Below are 17,770 nucleotides of genomic sequence, written 5' to 3'. Positions count from 1 at the left end.
CCTCCCCTGCTTGTGCTCACCCAACCGCTCTCTCTCTCTCTCTCTCTCTCTCTCTCTCTCTCTCTCAAAATAGATAAATAAACTTCATAAAATAAAAAAATAAAACATTCCCCTGTTACAGAAAGAAATCCATCTGATCTTCATACTAGTTTCAAACATTTCATTCACTCAGTCCACAAAAGCTTTGAGGGCCACAGACCATCCCTCACTTTAATGCCACAAAGGTTTATCAAGCATCTACTTAGTGCCAAGCACTATGGTAGGTAGACTTCATAAGTGGTACGAAGACGTGGCAGGTGCTTACTCTGTAATACGTAAGGGCACACACACACACACACACACACACACACACACACACACACAATTATACTGGAAGGCAGTATATATGAAGTACTAGAAGGCATTCATTCATTCATCTAGCCATCATCCATTCACTCATTCAACCAACATTTATACAATGTCTGCTATATGCTGGACACATGGCTCTGAGCGAGGTCCTTTCAACTGGAGAAGATTTCTGGAACAAGGCAGCATTTAAATGCGTATTACCATTACATACAACATTGCTAAACAAATGAAAATTTTCCAACTCCCTGTAATTTACCAAGATGTGTCTTTCCAAGAGAAAAACATAGTCTCTGATTTAACTTTTCCCATAAAACGTAACTAAGCTGAATTTTAAAGAGCATATTCTAGGGGCGCCTGGGTGGCTCAGTCAGTTAAGCGTCTGACTTCAGCTCAGGTCATGATCTCACAGTTCATGAGTTCAAGTCCCACATCAGGCCCTGTGCTGATAGTGCAGAGCCTGGAGTCTGCTTCAGATTCTGCCTCCCTCTCTCTCTCTGCCCCTCCCTCTCCCCCTCTTTCTCTCTAAGAAGTAAATAAACATTTTTTAAAAAGTGTTTTCTAAAGTGTACTTTTAATGATGAGTAACCGTGTGGTTCTTTCAATTATTTAAACGGTTAAAAATCTGAGGGGCACCTGGGTGGCTCAGTGGTTAAGAGTCCAACTTCGGCTCAGATCATGATCTCACGGTTTGTGAGTTAGAGCCCCACGTTGGGCTCTGTGCTGACAGCTCTGAGCCTGGAGCCTGCTTCAGATTCTTTGTCTCCTCCTCTCTCTGCCCCTCCCACGCTCATGCTCTGTCTCCCTCTGTCTTTCAGTAATAAATAAACATTAAAAAAAATTTTTAATAAAGAAATAAACGGTTAAAAATTTTGAAAATCAACCTTTTTCATTTAACTATTCCACATCTTGAGAACCCCCACCCCCAAGATGAATACTTGCTTCTCCTATTTAAAAAGAAGATAGAAAGCCCTTAACAGCACGCAGAGGCAGCAGGGCGTGGTAGAAAGGCTTTGGAACCAGACATATTGGGGTTGGATTCCCAGCTCAATCCTCTACCAACTGTGTGACCTTGGCAAGTGACTCAGCCTCTCTGGGCTCAGTTCCTTCATTTATAAATTGGGGTCAATAGTTCTACTCTCACAGTGGTCATGAGGATTAAATGAGCTAATAAAAATAAAGTCCTTAATAGAGTGCTCGACACATATAAAGCTTAATAGATGGTAGTTATATTTTTAATAGCATTTAAACACTCGAAGTTGTATTACGGGAAATAATCCTTGTAAGTACCGCTTATTTCGTAAGTACTACTGTTCTTGTTCTACTTAAAGGGAAATTGGGACCTAAAGTGTGTCACAAAAGGTTTGTTGTCAACACATGTACTTATCCAATAAATTAAGGTTTTTTGTCCATCCATTCATTCAATAGCAGTTTTCTGAACACTTGCCATGTCCCCAGCCCTCCTAGAGCTTATGACCTAGAATAGGGATCAGCAAATGTACCTATAAAGGGCCAGATAATAAAAATTTTAACCTTTGCAGGTCCTACAGTTTCTATTGCAACTACTCAATGCTGAAATGGTAGAACAGAAGCCCACCCCCACCCCCACCCCCCGCCCCATACACAATGTGTAAATAAATGTGTGTGGGTGTGTTCCAATACAACTTTATTCATAAAAACAAATAAAAACAAGCCACAGGCCAGATTTTGCCTGGAGACCTTGGTTTTCCAGCTCCTAATCTAAGAGTCTAGTTTTCTTTCCCAAAAGCTTTCTTTATCCATTGGAACTAATTCCAACTTGGACCTGAGGAGGCAGAACCAAAGGTAAGACAACTCTTCTTCTCATACCAACTGCCTGAGCCACGCAGACCCTTCTAGATCATATATCACTCCACTCGTAGAGGGAGAAGCCAAAACAGGCCATGAAACCAGGCAAGCTTACAAAGTCATAAAAATAAAAATTAAAAAACCTTGAATCTCCAATATTTTCACCTCACAAATGAAGAGACTAGGGCCCAGAGAAAAGAAATGCCATTTTGTGCCCCTAGTCACCAGGTACCTAGCAGAACTAGAGTTAGAACCAAGCCTCTGGCCTCAAAGACCAGGGTCCTTCCTGCTATTCTTTACTGTCCCTTTCCAGAAGGAAGAAAGAAAGATGGAGGGAGAGGTTCCCCAGGAAAGTCTACCAAAAGCAGCTTGCCCACAGAAGACTGCAGGATTTTGGCAGAAAAGACAGGCCACAATGCTCTCTGGCCAAATGGCATTTTGTGTCAACTGACTGAGGAGACGTGAACCTTGATTTAAAGAGTAACCTAAACACCTGCACCAGTTTCTCACAATTAATTGTCTGACAGTTTAATTAATTGTCTGATCATTGACTTCCATCCGCTCAGAGGATCCAGCTACAAGCAACTGACCTCCCGACCACACCTAATCTGGACTTCTTAGGCACTGGTCTACATGAAGGGATGCTCATTTCTTTCCATGCCCAGGCCTCCTTAAAGGAAAAGGTGCTCAGAGTACACAATGATCAGACGAGCATGAACTTACCTTCCTGCCACGCTCCCTACTCTATATTCACCCAAGTTAACGCAAATTATATATTAACCTCAGTCCCACAATTTTATATAGTTGGTTGGTTCTGTAGCCTCTCGGCACTTCCTGTATCCTTTAGGGTCCATTTTCAGACCCAAGTTAGGTTTCTAGCACCCCACCGGAACCAAGAAGAGACCAGACAATCCATAGGAGTCCCTAAGGTCTACACTCAGAAGCTCTAGCTTTTTGGCAGACATATTTTTCTAACTATCACTTAATCATTTTCCTACAGAGAGACTATCTACTTCCCAAAGGATTACAATTAGATCCTCTGGGCTAAAATATCAAGTCACCTGTATTCTAGCATTATTTCCCAAAATACCCTTCACAGGCCTCCCAAATCCTTGCTCTAGCCAGATGAACTACCAGCCATGTTGCGAGGGGCAGCATCTGTTTCACACCTCTGTGCCCTTGCACATGCAGATCCCTCCATCTGGTATGACTTTTTCTTCTCTTTTCCCTGGAAATCACCTTCAAGACCCTTCAATATCCAGCTTCAATTCCATCTTCCCTGTGAAACCTTCTCTGATATCCTATAGACAATTAATCGGTCCTTCTTCCCTAAAACTGCAACACTTTATACCACTTACCATACTACATTATATTATTTAGATTATGTGTGTGTGTGTGTCCCCACCCACCTCTGAGTTCTTTAAAGGTTGGAACTGTGTCTTTTTCTCTCCAAAACTCAGCACTGGATCTGGACACATGGTTAAGTAAAGAAAGGGTGCCTCCGACTTCTATGTGATTTCCTAATGCATATAAAAGTTTCAGGGCCAGAAAACTGGGAAGGCATCAACAAAGAGGAAACAGAAGGCTTTAGAATACTCCCAAAATATCTCTTGACTCCTCTGGCCACTTCCCAAGAAGCAACATTCTTCCCCTAAATGAACCAAAAGGCTTTGTGACCAAATCCACGGACCTACTGACAATTTCCCAACACACCTATAAAATGAACATATGCACTAAATTCTCAAAATGGATTTCTCTTTTCTTAACTGAATACATTTTTCCTGAAAACATTTTGTATGTTCCTTCTCCCCCTACACAAACACCTGGCCTTTAAACTCCATTGAACCTGGGCAAGTTGCCTGCGTCTAACCTGTTCGTAACATTGGAATCCAACAGTTGGTGGGTTAAACCACTGATGAGTTTTTTGTTTGTTTTATGAAATTTCCTCTGGTTAGATGAGTTAACCAGAATAGAACTCTATGTACCTCCTTTGTCAGTATCCCACAGCACCTTCTTTGAACTTCTCATATGCCTTGCTTTAAGAAAATCCAAAATCCAAAAACTTAAATGTCCAATATATTCTTGGCTTTGGAAAAGTAGAGCAGATGATTAGTTTATCAAGATTTTCTTACACAGATATTTTCAGGCTTCTATATCCGCCACCTAAAGTGAAGTATACTCATGAATAACTTTCTTTAATCGAAAGGAGAAAACCTCATTTGATAAAACTTGGCCCTTCCTCAGCTCCCCTGCTCAGGTGTCATACTGGATGTGGACTCAGGTTTTCCGAAGTGCCCGTCCTAGACGTGGAGGAGGACAGTGCCTCAATTCCAGACTTCTTTGAAACTCCCATTCCCCCCACAATGCATATACGACCATAAGATGTTAATTCAAACACAATTTGGAAGCAAACCAGGTATATTTGAGAGTGTTGGGGTCTCTTTTGCACTGAAATAAAGCGATTTCAGCTCCAGGCACCTCCCACTATTCTTTCTGGAAAACTTTCTGTCTTGTTTTCCCCTTTGCTCCCGATACTTATTATAAACACTCTATATGGCATTCATCCACTGTAGAGTACTCATGAGCTTGCCTCTCCTTCTCCTTCTTGATGGCAGAGCTTATTTCTAGATCCCCAGTACCCAGCTTGGCTGGTACACAGAAGTGCTTATTAAGTGTCTGCTGAATGTTTCTGACTGCCCCGATACTACCTCTCCAGCTCACCTGAAGACTCTGGGATGGCTATACCTTACCTGGGACTGGCTATGGCCCCAAAGAAGTATTTAAGATGCTGAATGTAGCAGGTGGCCTCAGCATCAATATCCCTTTGTAGTCAGTTCCAGGTGGCCATGAATCAAGTTGTATGACAAGATGACTACATCTAGCCCCAGGGTCCCTACTGATAATTACCTATATTCTTTCGAAAACCTCTTATCTTTCCAAAATCTGGTTCATCTGGGATAAAAACTCTTCTTCAAATTAGGTGGCTTACACTCTTTTTATAATTTAAAAAATGTAAAGCCCTGTAACTCTAAAGAATATAAGTCAAAGCTAATCTTGTGACTGAAAGGTAATATATAGATTGATTCACTCATTCCTACCCTCTCCTGCCCCCTTTTCTGCCCTCTTCAACTACAGAGATTAGAAAATGAAACTCAAATTCACAGCCTCATATGTAGCTAGAGAGACACATCTGACATAGTTCCGGCCAGTGAAATGTAGATGAAAGTTACTTGAGAGACTTTTTTTTCCCCAATATAAATGTGTGCACTGTCTGCTGCTAAAACTATAAGACAATAGGGCAAAGCAAATATTCATTCATTCATTCAATGGACATTTACTAAATAGCGGATTACTGGATTAATCAGAATACAAACTATTCATTAGTGAATTAACTAGAATACAAACTAGGCTGCTGTAACAAGAAACCCCAAGTTACAAAATAAACTTAAACAAGACACAAATTTATTTGTCTCTCACATCTACATTCTCTTCCAGATAAAAAGCACAAAGATTCAGTCCAGGCCTAACATGACAGGTCAGTGGTGATGAGGACCCACGACCTTTCCATCTCATTGCTCTGCCATTCTGAAAGTGTTACCTTTATTCATATAGTTGAAGTTGGCCCACATGCACTCCAGCCCAAGAAGGAGAAAAAAGGGAAAGAGATAGCCCGCTCCTTTCCTTCCAAGAGCAGAACTTGGAAAATAAATACATTTCTGCTGTTCACATCCCTTTAGCCAGAGCCTGATCATATGACCATATTCAGCTACAAGAAAGGCTGGGAAATGTGCCCAGTGAAAGCCCCTATTACTATAAAAGAAGGAGAAGGAAAAAGAGGAGGAGGAAGAGGAGGAGGAAGAAGAGGAGGGGGGTGAGGAGGATGAAGAGGAGGGGGAGGAGAACAGCAAACACCGGGAAGAAAAAGTAGTCAGGCTTCTAGATGTAGGGCACTATGCTGGGTATTAGGGATAGAGATGAATAAGTCCTAGTCCTTCCTCGCAAGGAGGTAAGAGTTATTAGCACAAACTGAAAAGTGTGCAAGCATCTTTGTATCACCAGAGACCAGCCCAGAGCCCTGTACCCTATTGATGTCAAGCAAATGTTTGTTGATGCCAATCAGTAGGGACAGTAACTACTCCCCCTAGAACCAATATGTGCCCACGACTGAACTGGGACTTGGGAAGCAACTGTGGATATGGCAGCATTCCTGCCCTCAGGAGTGCCCAGTCTATTCAGGAGACAAGAGGGCACATACACATGGAAAGATGATGCAGTGAGGAATTGCAAAGCCCAGTGCCAAGTGAGGGAAAGCTCTCTGAAACCGGGAACAGTCGCCAATGGCTCTGGATGGGGAAGAACGATATCAGGTGACTCAGGACAGATCTTAGATGAAAGGTTGGGATAGGTAAAGGCAGGGTAACTAGAGGCCAATGCAGGCACCAGCTCAGCATGTGAGAGAGCCCTGCTAAGTAAGCCCAGCTGGGTGGAGGAAGATATTGCCCTCCTCTCTCATCAGGCAGAAATTGTCCTAGATGATCCCAGCACACAGCTGCTGCTCCTCCCACCCCCAAGAGAGACAGGCATTGAATCCTTATATTCCAAACATAACTCCCCAAGCTCCCAGCTTGCCCATCATTAATGATTTCATGGTCCCAGTTAAAATGGTATTTCCCTAAAGCAATTTTCCCAGAAGTGGCAGAAGGGGAGAGATTAGCTACAGTTGCCATGGTGAATCTCAGAAGACCATCTGTCCTGGATGGTTTAGACTTTCACCTCCCTCAAGGTTATTTCTTAAGGTCAGATGCTCTCAAAAGTCACTCCCAGTTGTAAAATTCTGAGAATCTAAATTGGAATCCTGAGATCTGAAACTTCCTAGGATAAACGGGAAAAGCACCTTGATCAAATGAAAAAGGAATCATTTACGAAAAGGACCCAGTACAGTGCCTGACAAATAATAGTGCCTCTTTAAAGACTTGTTATTGTTATTTTTAGATTATTTTTGGTAGTATTAGTTTGTTGTTTCTTTATCAATATCCATACCCCACCTCAACCCAGAGAGAATTCCATGTGGCTTATGCTACACTGAACGACATAATAACAAGTATTTTTAAGTCAGAGTCAATGAGTCTATCAACAAGACAAGGAAGGAAAACAGGAGAAAACATAGTACAAGGATAGAAAGGTCACAATATCCTAACCCTGAGTTATAAATTTTCTCTGAGCTTCCTTTAAGCCAACAAAAAAAGAAAAATTAAGTTATTTACAAAATTTATACCATATGAAAAACACATAAAGCTGATAACAAAACCCTAAGAACTCAGTTCAAAGCTTTGCTGAGCCATATACTAGTTGCAGGGAATTTAACCCAGGTATGTAAAAGTTAAGAGAAAGTCAGCGGGCAGGAAGCAGGGAGGTCCGTGGATAATAAAATGAGGAATTACTGGACTAAACAAAGTCAAACAATTTTCTTGGTTGCAGGGCTTTGCAGAACCATTAATACATTCATTATAAATCTCCAAAGGGCAACACAATTTGCCTTACTTATATAGCCAAGGAGCATGTGTTTTAGTGGAGAGTCTTACACTCTGAGAAATGCCCCTATGGATGAACAAACAGACAATCACTACTATAATTTTATTATTGTCATTATAAGACAACTCAGACTACTTACCAAGGAGCACCTTTTTGCTTTTTCTTTAAAGAACAAGAACAGGGTTCTGCATTTCCCCATCTTTCTCTCTTAATTTGGCTTGGTAGTTTCATTCTAGATGATGCATTACTTGCAATTGTCAATAACTGCACTGGAGAGCATCTTAGACTTTGCAGTGGACCTGCCCCCTTCCTCATTCTGTCATCTACACTTATCAGGAGATAGGAAGGATCTATATTCTCATCTCCGTCTTAAAAGGATGGAAAAAAAAAATCCCACAAAAACTGAGCTTCAAGGTCACACTTAGTCAATGACCGAGCTGGTCCTAAGCACGGGCTTCCCAACTCTGGGCTACCACTGTGACAGAGCCTGTCCTCCTCCCTCTTGGGTCCTTCCCCTCCCCATCAGATGCTACTTTTATCTTCTTGTGTGTCTGCAGGTGGGTGGCAATGCTGCTGACTCCTTTCTGGCTCAGTTTGGGCCTTTCTCTTTCATCCATTAATTAAATCATGCACTTTTCTTATAGGGGAGCAGAATCTTCAAAAGAGGAAAAAGAACCCTCCCTTTCAGAACATTCAGGGATTAAAGTTCATCTGGCTATGGAATGCTCACCAGGGACTAAACGCATTACTGAGAGGCAAGTGCTGAAAGCCAGTGACACATTAATATGAAAATGTGAAGAGAGAGTTCAGGCTGCCAAAACGCTGTCTCCAGCATTCTCAAGGTGGGGTCAAACAGCAGAATGGCACCTCAGGGGACATTCAGGTTTAGAGACTGGTCAGGGTGCCTTAGGATGAGTACTCAGTGGTAGCACTGTCCACCGCAGTGACCTTGACACAGTCCAGAACAAGAGCGCCCTTGGGAGTGATCAGCATGGGGGGTGCCTCCTTACATGGGGAGAGTGTGCAGCCTGGCCACGACCATGCCCCCCTGCATTGACATGAATCCAGCACCAAGTGCACAGAAAGGACAGTCCTGAACAAAGGTCTATGTACTTCGTCTTTATTTATTCAGCTTCGCCAGGGTTCCTCACTAGGAATTCTAGGCAAGAGGCTTTCCAAATAATAGAACAACTGTTCAAACACCAAACTTTTTTTTTTAATTTGAAATAATCATAGATTCAGAGGAAGTTGCAAAAATAGTACAGAGAGGTCTCACGTACTCTTTCCCCAATATTTCCCCAGTGTGACATCTTACATAACTACAATACAACAGAAAAATCAGGAAATTGACTTTGGTACATCCAGAGGCCTTACTCAGATTTTACCTATCTTACATGCACACATTTGTGTGGTGCATGTATGGTCTGTGCAGTTTTACCACATGTAGATTTACATAACCACCATCATAATCACGATACAAAACTGTTCCATCACCACAGGGTCCCCCGTGCTACCGTTTTATAGTCACAGCCCTCCCCTACCCAAAGGTTCCCCCCACCCTGTCCCTAACACCTGGCAACCATTAATCTTTCTCCGTCCCTATACTTTTATTTTTTAAATGTTATATAAATGTATTTTTTGAGATCAGTTGTTGTTCAGGCTACATAATTCCCATGAGATCCCTCCAAGTTGACAGAAGTAGCAATCATTCATTTCTTCTACTGCTAAGCAATATTCCTGGTATGGACGTACCACAGCTTGTCTAACCATTAAAGGACATTTGGATTATTTCCAATTTTGTGTGGACATAAGTTTTGATATCTCTGGAACAAAGGTACAGGAGTACAACTGCTGGGTCATATGTCAAACCTTTTTTTTTTTTTTTTAAACTAATTTGATGTACCATATGGTTTCACTCATCTGTGGATTTTAAGCAACAAAACATTTTGATTAACATCTGGGAAGGAGCAGGAGAAGAGAAGAGAGGGAAACAAATCAGACGAGACTCTTAAGGATAGAGAACAAACTGAGGGTTGATGGAGGGAGATGGGTGGGGAATGGGTACTAAGGAGGGCACTTGTTATGATGAGCACTGGGTGCTGTATGTAAGTGATGAAACCTGAAATCCTGCACTGTATATTAACTGACTAAAATTTAAATTGAAAAAAAAATTTGATGGACTTTTCTAAAAATATATATTTCGCATAGAACTCTGCACTGTTAATCACAGTATGATGTAAATCATTTAATCTCATTTTTAATTACTTGGGGCCATATTGTGAGCAATTGAAATCTACAAAACTATCTGTCTCTAAATTAAATTGTCCCCACGATATGAGGGTTTTGATGTCAAAATGCTCCCATTCCTGCATTTGTTACAATTATTTTCCTCAAAGTTTCCAGGTGTGCTGCTCATGTATGTGCCTATTGAACACCTAAAATGTGGCAAGTCCAAACTGAGCTGTGCTATAAATGTAAAACACACACCTGATTTTGAAGACTTAGTTTAAAAAGAAGAATGTGAGGGGCACCTGATTGGCTCAGGTGGCTAAGGGTCCGAATCTTGGTTTCAGCTCAGGTCATACTCTCACAATCTGTGGGTTCAAACCCTGCATTGGGCTCTGTGCTAACAGCATGGAGCCTGCTTGGGATTCTCTCTCTCCCTCTCTACCCCTTCCCTGCTTGCTTATCCTCTCTCTCTCTCTCTCTCAAAATAAATAAACATTTTAAAAAATGGAAGAATGTAAAATATCTCATTAGTAATTTTTATACTGATTACATGTTGAAATGATATTTTGGATATCTTGTATTAAATATATTATAAAATCAATTTCATTTGTTCCCTTTTACCTTTTTAATGTAGCTACAAGAAACTTTAAAATTACCTATTTGGCTCACCTTGTAATTTTATTGGGCAGCACTGGTCCAGAGGAGTTTTGTTTGCCCACTATTTGCTTTTATCTAGGTTGCTAGAGGTAATTATTATCTAACACTGAGATATGTGGTATGTTACTATCACTGATATACTCTGTAGCATCAACATAATGTTGTAAGAAAATGGTAATTATCTAAAGCCAGAGTCCCATCACTGCTTTCAAAACTGCATGAAAAGAGGCTGGTGTCGAGATGAGCAAATTCATGAAACCTGGGAAGGTGGTGCTGGTCCTGGTCAGATGCTATTCTGGACACAAGACGGTCATCATGAAGAACATTGATGATGTCACCTCAGACCGTCCCTACAACCTTGCTCTGGTGGCTGGAACTGACCGCTCTCCCCTCAAAGTGACAGCTGCCATGAGCAAGAAGAAAATCGCCAAAAGGTCAAAGATCAAGTCTTTTATGAAAGTTTATAACTACAATCATCTCGTACCCACAAGGTATTCTATGGATATCACCTTGGACAAAGCTGTCATCAACAACGATGTCTTCAGAGACCCTGCTTGTAAACACAAGGCATGACGAGAGGCCAAGGTCAAGTTCGAGGAGAGGTACAAGACCGGCAGGAACAAACGGTTCTTGCAGTTGCGGTTTTAAATGTTTTGTTTCAGTCAATAAAAATACAAAACAAACAAACAAACTGCATGAAAAGAGGCAGTAGAGAAGAATAAACATCTGGCATACAACTCTGAAAAATCAGAACTTTATTCCCAACCCATCCTCAAAAAAAAAAAAATATTTACTCATGTTCACACATTTCAACTTGTATAAACCTCCCTTTTCTTGTCTTGCCTATTTCCCAAAAGTGTTGTGAAACTTAAGTGGGAGAATACATTTGAAAGTGCCTCAATAGCTCTAAATAGCATGCCCAAAAACAGAAATGTAGAAGTCTGTACACAACCTGCACACAACTGACTCACCAGATTAGTCAACACTTCCCAGGATCCCCTCTGTGAAGCCTCTGCCACTGTCTATGGCACTCCAGGACAAGCCTCGCACTTCTGCCCCCACTTTATCCTCACCCACTCTCGAACTTTATTCCAACAAGAATCAGTAGAGTGTGGTCCCAAAGCTCATTACACAGGTTTATTTGGGTTGGGTTTTTTGGTTTTTGGTTTTTTTGTAATTATGACTTTAACTGTACAAGATATAAATTCATGAAACGAGTATGAAAAGTGGTTGGGCGCCTGGGTGGCTCAGTCAGTTGAGCACCTGACTCTTGATTTTGGTCCAGGTCATGATCCCCAGGGCTGTGGGATTGAGCCCCAAGTCAGGCTCCATGTTGAGTGTGGGGTCTTCTTAAGGTTCTCAATCTCTCTCTCTCTCTCTGCACCTCCTCTGCTCCTGTTCTCTCTCTCTCTCTCTCAAAATAAATAAACTAAAAAAAAACAAGTAAGTGATTCAATATTTTAAAAATAGATGATGGGGAGGAGCCCCTGAGTGGCTCAGTCAGTTAAGCGCCTGACTTCGGCTCAGGTCATGATCTCACAGTTTGTGAGTTCGAGCCCACGTCGGGTTCTGTGCTGATAACTCAGAGCCTGGAGCCTACTTTGGATTCTGTGTCTCCCTCTGTCTGCCCCTCTGCTGCTTGCACTCTGTCTCTCACATTGTCTCAAAAATAAATAAACATTAAAAAAATTTTTTTAAATAAATAAATAAAAATAGATGATGGGGGCACCTAGTTGGCTCAGTCAGTTAAGCGTCTGACTTCAGCTCAGTTCATGATCTTGCAGTTCATGAGTTCGAGCCCCACATTGGGCTCTGTGCTGACAGCTCAGAGCCTGGAGCCCGTTTCAGATTCTGTGTCTTGGCTTCTGTCTGCCCCTCCCCCGTTTCATGCTCTGTCTCTCTCTCAAAGCTAAACATTAAAAAAAAATGTTTAATAAAAAAATGATGGCCATAAATAGAACCACATAACACATGTACCCATGTTAAGAATAGAAAATACAAAAACAGGTTAAAAAAGGGGGGGGGGCACTTCAGAAGCTAATGATTCTTTAAGGCCAGTTATTAATTCATACAAAAGACAAATGCAAAATTACAACATTTTAGTAATGACAGCACAGCAATTCTCCCATCATAATATATAGTTGAACTGTCTGCACTGGGGCTCAGATAAAATAAAAATAATATCAGCAACAACTAAAACGTATTTATTAAATTTCTACTATATGTTAAGAGCATTACATTATTTCATTTAATGCGTACACACAAAATCAGCAAAACACTCAACATATACATTTTATAGATGAAAAACTCTTAAGACTAAAAAGGACCAGGTAATAACTCCATGGTGGCAGTTCTGGGATTCAAGGCAGTTCCGGAACAAGAGTCATGCTACATCCTAGAATGACAAAAATTTGGACTACCAAGCCTCAAGGATGACAAAGACTTTCTCATCAGAGCAGAGCATCTCAAACATTAGTGTGCAAATGAATCATCTGTGAATCTTGGTAAAATGCAGAGTCTGATTCAATAAGTCTGGAAGGCTTAGACCACACTCTGAGCAGCAAGGTCCTGACCTAGAGTATACCCACTCATTGTCCTTCTCAGAGGGCCCAGTTTTCCTCCAGGTGGCAGACATCATTCAGAACATCATAACTCTCTGTGCTTCCCCAGCTCTTGGTCCTCACCTGCTTCTTATACCCAGGACAGGTGTATGTGGGTCAGAGGTCCAGGCATTCCATGGATAGACAGGCTCAGCAGCACTGAGAAGAACAAGAGAAAGACCCATACCTCTTGGAGCTTTTAACCTTAAATCTAGAGCCTACTCCTGAAAATATGCCAGTATAGTAAATTCACAAACAAGTGATAATTTCATAGGTAACAGAGCATAACATCATAAAGGAGTTGCCAATGGTTCGGAATATCTTAAAGAAGTTAACGCTATTTGCATTTTCAACCTCAATGTGGAGAAACATTGAAGCAAATGTGGACCCAGAGTATCCCCCAGACCCATTCCTTCTAATGTCAAACCTTGTCTGTCTGCACAGCATCCCTGTCTTTGAGTCTGGCTGCCTGCCCATCTCCTGGGCTGAGAAAAGGAAAATACTCACGATCCTGCCTTCATTCCAAGGGGAAATGCTAGCTTCTGCTTTTAATTAGGTATTTTATACTGACTTTCTTCTTTGACTATAAAAGATATTCAACTGCATATTTTCTAAATGATCTATACAGATCTAATAAACAATGTTTTTCAAGTAAAAAGTCAGTTCCGACTGTCTCCCATGTCTGCAATAAAAATTTGAGCTTTCTAATATTCATTGATTTGACAAATATTTAATGAATACCTCTTATTTGTGCCAGGCTCACTGGCTGGGCACTGAAGCTAGGAAGGAGAATTAAATACCATTTTTCCCCACCCAGAGCTCACAGTCCAGAGGGGAGGCAAACATGTAAACAAACAATCCCAATAGAAAGTGACAGTCGCTGTATGGGGGGAGGGGGGGGGGGTGCCGGAAAGGAAGGATGGCTGTTTTCAACTCCTGCTGATTCAAATGCAAAAATCATAATCCGTTTCCAGTCTGAAGGGGCTAAGAGGTATAAACAGATGGGAAACCAGCAAAGTTGCACTATATTCCTGAAGTACACTGTGGTTAGCAGTCAACAACCACACACACACTGTATGCCAGGCGCTCAACTGGGCAGTCAAGGGGTGACACAGAGTTCCACTGCCAAGGAGATCCCAGTGCCCTTGGGAAATAAGATACAGAAAGAGCAAAAACAGCAAACGCAACTAGCATTCTACTAGTTTTTTAAACAATACTGGGAAAAGTTAAGCAATGTAGACTGTGGCTAGGTCATGGAGAGCTTTGATCCTCCACGACCAGGGGCAATGGGGAGCCACTGAAGATTTTTTTGAGGAGGGGAAATGATGCAATGAAAGCTGCTTGTATATCATTCATATAATCTTATAATTTAATAACAAGAAAAACTACTCTTTACTGACCACTTATTATGAGCCAGTCACTATTATTTTCAGGGCTTTACAAGTATTACCTCTCAGTTTCCTAACAACCCTCCAAGGTAGACATGATCATCCACTTTCTAGAGACGAAGCAACTGAGATTCAGAAATATTAAGTAAGTGTGTGTAGATCACATGATGGATTAAGTGATGGATCTGGGAGAGTTAATCCAGCTAGTTGGATTAATATGAGGAAGAGATTACCAGCAAGGAAATTAGTAGAAGGTGTCTGGATCATCCAGATGAGAGGTAGGGTGATGGCACAAAAAACAGACAAGGTTATAATGCAGCTCAACCACAAAGGGGTTCATCTACTTTTTCAAAGTTATCTAGTGACGGTTCACCACAGGGCAGCAATAAAGTCAACAACCACACCATGTTAAGGACCTACTATGTGTTGGGTACTACGTATGAGTGGGGCTAGGGATGGAAATTAGAATGGAGGGAGTGATTGTCTATCATCAGGCAAAGAAATAGGACAGTGAGAGATCCTCCCTTCTCTCCTTCCCGTGAAAGCTGACGGCAGGCTGCTGGTTTTAGTCCATACACAATACTGGAAATCACCACAAGGGGTCAGGCCTGTGGTGGCTGCCTCCTCCTCCCCTTCCTCTTTCTCCTTCTCCTCCTTTCCTCCTTCTCTTCCTTCTCCTTCTCCTCCTTCTCCTTGGCCCAAAAGGCTACAGTCCCCACTGACTTGTTCCTCAGGGGATCTTGGTCCTGATTCTGAATTATTCTAACAAAGACCAGCTACATAATTCACAGGGCCCAGCACAAAATAAAAATGCAGGTCCCTTTGTTCAAAATAATATTAAAATTTTCAGGACAGCAATAGCAGAGTATTAAGCCCACAGCTGAGGCTGAAGCAGGGGCCCTGTTCAGCTGCAAAGGTTGCACACCCATGAAGCTGGCCCTGATTCTAACCCAGGTCCTACTTCCCTGGATTGGTAACAGCTATATGTGGCACAGAAAGGTGGCTGACTGCTTCCTGGAGAATAATTCTCCTCTTCTTATTTTCTGAGGATAGGGAGATCTATGGCCCAGGAGACAGCTTCTCAGTTCAACGACAGTAAGTTGTGGGCTCGTAACAGAGATGAAGCTGTCCCAACAGTCAATGTGAACTTTCTCCCTTTCCATTACATGGTTTCCAATGATTGTGTGGTTCTGTATTTTGTGACAAGGAACTTGGTGGTCTGCCCTCTTAGAGGCTATCTTTAAGATTGAGAACATGACCAGAGTCAGGGGTTTGGAGGAGAGTCAAGGCTACAATCATTCCAATTTTTAAAAACACAAAACCGGACGCGGCACCTGGGTGGCTCAGTCAGTTAAGCATCTAACTTCAGCTCAGGTCATGATCTCGAGCTCCGTGAGTCTGAGCCCCATGTCATGCTCTGTGCTGACAGATCAAAGCCTAAAGCCTGCTTCAGATTCTGTGTCTCCCACTCCCCTGCTTTCACTCTGTCTCTCTTCTCTCTTAAAAATGAACACTAAAAAAGTTTTTTTTAAAAAAAACACAAAACTGGGGCACCTGGCTGGCTCAGTCAGTTGAGGATCTGACTCTTGATTTCAGCTCACGTCATGATCCCAGGCCCCACATCAGGCTCTGTACTGAGTATGGAGCCTGATTAAGATTCTCTCTCTCAGGATGCCTGGGTGGCTCAGCCGGTTAAGCATCTGACTTTGACTTCAACTCAGGTCATGATCTCAAGGTTTGTGAGCTGAAGACCTGCATCTAGCTCTGTGCTGACAGTGTGGAGCCTGCTTGGGATTCTCTCTCTCCCTCTCTCTCTGCACCTCCCCCATGCTCTCTTGCTCTCTCTTTCTCTCTCCCTCTCTCAAAATAAATAAATGAAAAAATATATATTCCCTCTTACTCTTCCCCTCTCTCCCACGTGCACGTGCTCTCTCCCTAAATAAAAATGAAATGAAATGAAATAAATAAAAATTTAAAAAATAAAAACACAACACTGTTCCTAAATTTAATATGCAAAGCTTGGTAAAAAAAAGTGATAATAAAAAAATAATTATAATAATAATTTGACTGCTTATAACTATTAGTGACTATGCTCAATCCTTTTATTTTTTTTTTAAACGTTTTTATTTATTTTTGAGACAGAGAGAGACAGAGCATGAAAGGGGGAGGGTCTCAGAGAGAGGGAGACACAGAATCTGAAACAGGCTCCAGGCTCTGAGCTGTCAGCACAGAGCCCGATGTGGGGCTCGAACTCACGGACTGTGAGATCATGACCTGAGCCGAAGTCGGACACTCAACCAACCAAGCCACCCAGGAGCCCCTCAATCCTTTTAAAAGACATATAAATCTTTACAAACCCTGAGATTATCGGAAACCATGTTCATTTGTTTTCACAAAAGGGCTTGCTTCACTCAGCCACTCCTCTTATGAAAATATATACTATAAAGAGCCGAATTTCAGGTGGAGGAAGACCAAAACAAGCAAACAAACCCAACTAATTGTTTGACCTTAGATAAGTCCCTTTCCCTTGCTAGGCCAGGTGTGCTCCCGTGTAAATGCAATGATTGGCCCAGAAGCAACTCTGGCAGTCTACGATTCCCACAGGAGGAATCCAGGAAAACTAACAATGATCCCACATATGCTCCCCTGAGGCACAGGATGGACAAACCACGAAGTCTGGCACAGCAGATAGAGAACCGGCCGACAGCCAGGGCACCTGTGTTCTAGTCCTGGATCCACCAACCACTCCCTCAAGGTATGACTCAGAGCAAGTCACTTCCCTGCTAGGAGCCTCAGTTTCCATAACTATAAATTGACTAGCAGATACCTAAGGTCCTTCCCCATGAGGCACGGTGCCTGGTAAATAGTAGAAAGTTCTCAGCATTTGTTAGTTATTGTCATCAGTATCATTATTAATTATTATCCTCTATCCCAATGGTTCCCAATGGTTTCAAGTAAGAAGATGCTGTTTATAACAAAAATGATATAGACCTCCCCCCATCGAAAAGGTTTAACATTTAACATCAATTAACCAGGAAAATATAGGATATCAAAAAGTCACTCTGAATTTTCATTCAGTCCATCAAAGCAACATTCATATATATTTGAAAAATACAGGGGCCCCTGAGTGGCTCAGTGGTTGAGCACCTGACTTTGGTTCAGGTCATGATCTTGTGATTCACAAGCTTGAGC

General features: G+C 41.8%; 2 protein-coding genes across 2 annotated transcripts in view; one reads left to right on the top strand and one right to left on the bottom strand.

Annotated features, from left to right (window-relative positions):
- Positions 1-17,770, bottom strand: part of ROR1 (receptor tyrosine kinase like orphan receptor 1) — a 400,895-nt gene that overhangs the window by 360,021 nt on the left and 23,104 nt on the right. The gene's annotated exons all lie outside the window — the stretch shown is intronic.
- On the top strand, positions 10,525-11,265 carry LOC121027250 (60S ribosomal protein L27-like). The gene has a single exon (XM_040470489.1). It carries the CDS (start codon positions 10,831-10,833, stop codon positions 11,161-11,163), a length of 333 nt encoding a protein of 110 aa, XP_040326423.1. The 5' UTR covers positions 10,525-10,830; the 3' UTR covers positions 11,164-11,265.

Source organism: Herpailurus yagouaroundi, unplaced genomic scaffold, assembly GCF_014898765.1.
Source record: "Herpailurus yagouaroundi ecotype Mexico unplaced genomic scaffold, PumYag 77, whole genome shotgun sequence".
Lineage (NCBI taxonomy): Eukaryota > Metazoa > Chordata > Mammalia > Carnivora > Felidae > Herpailurus > Herpailurus yagouaroundi.
This window is presented reverse-complemented; position numbering and strand designations above follow the sequence as displayed.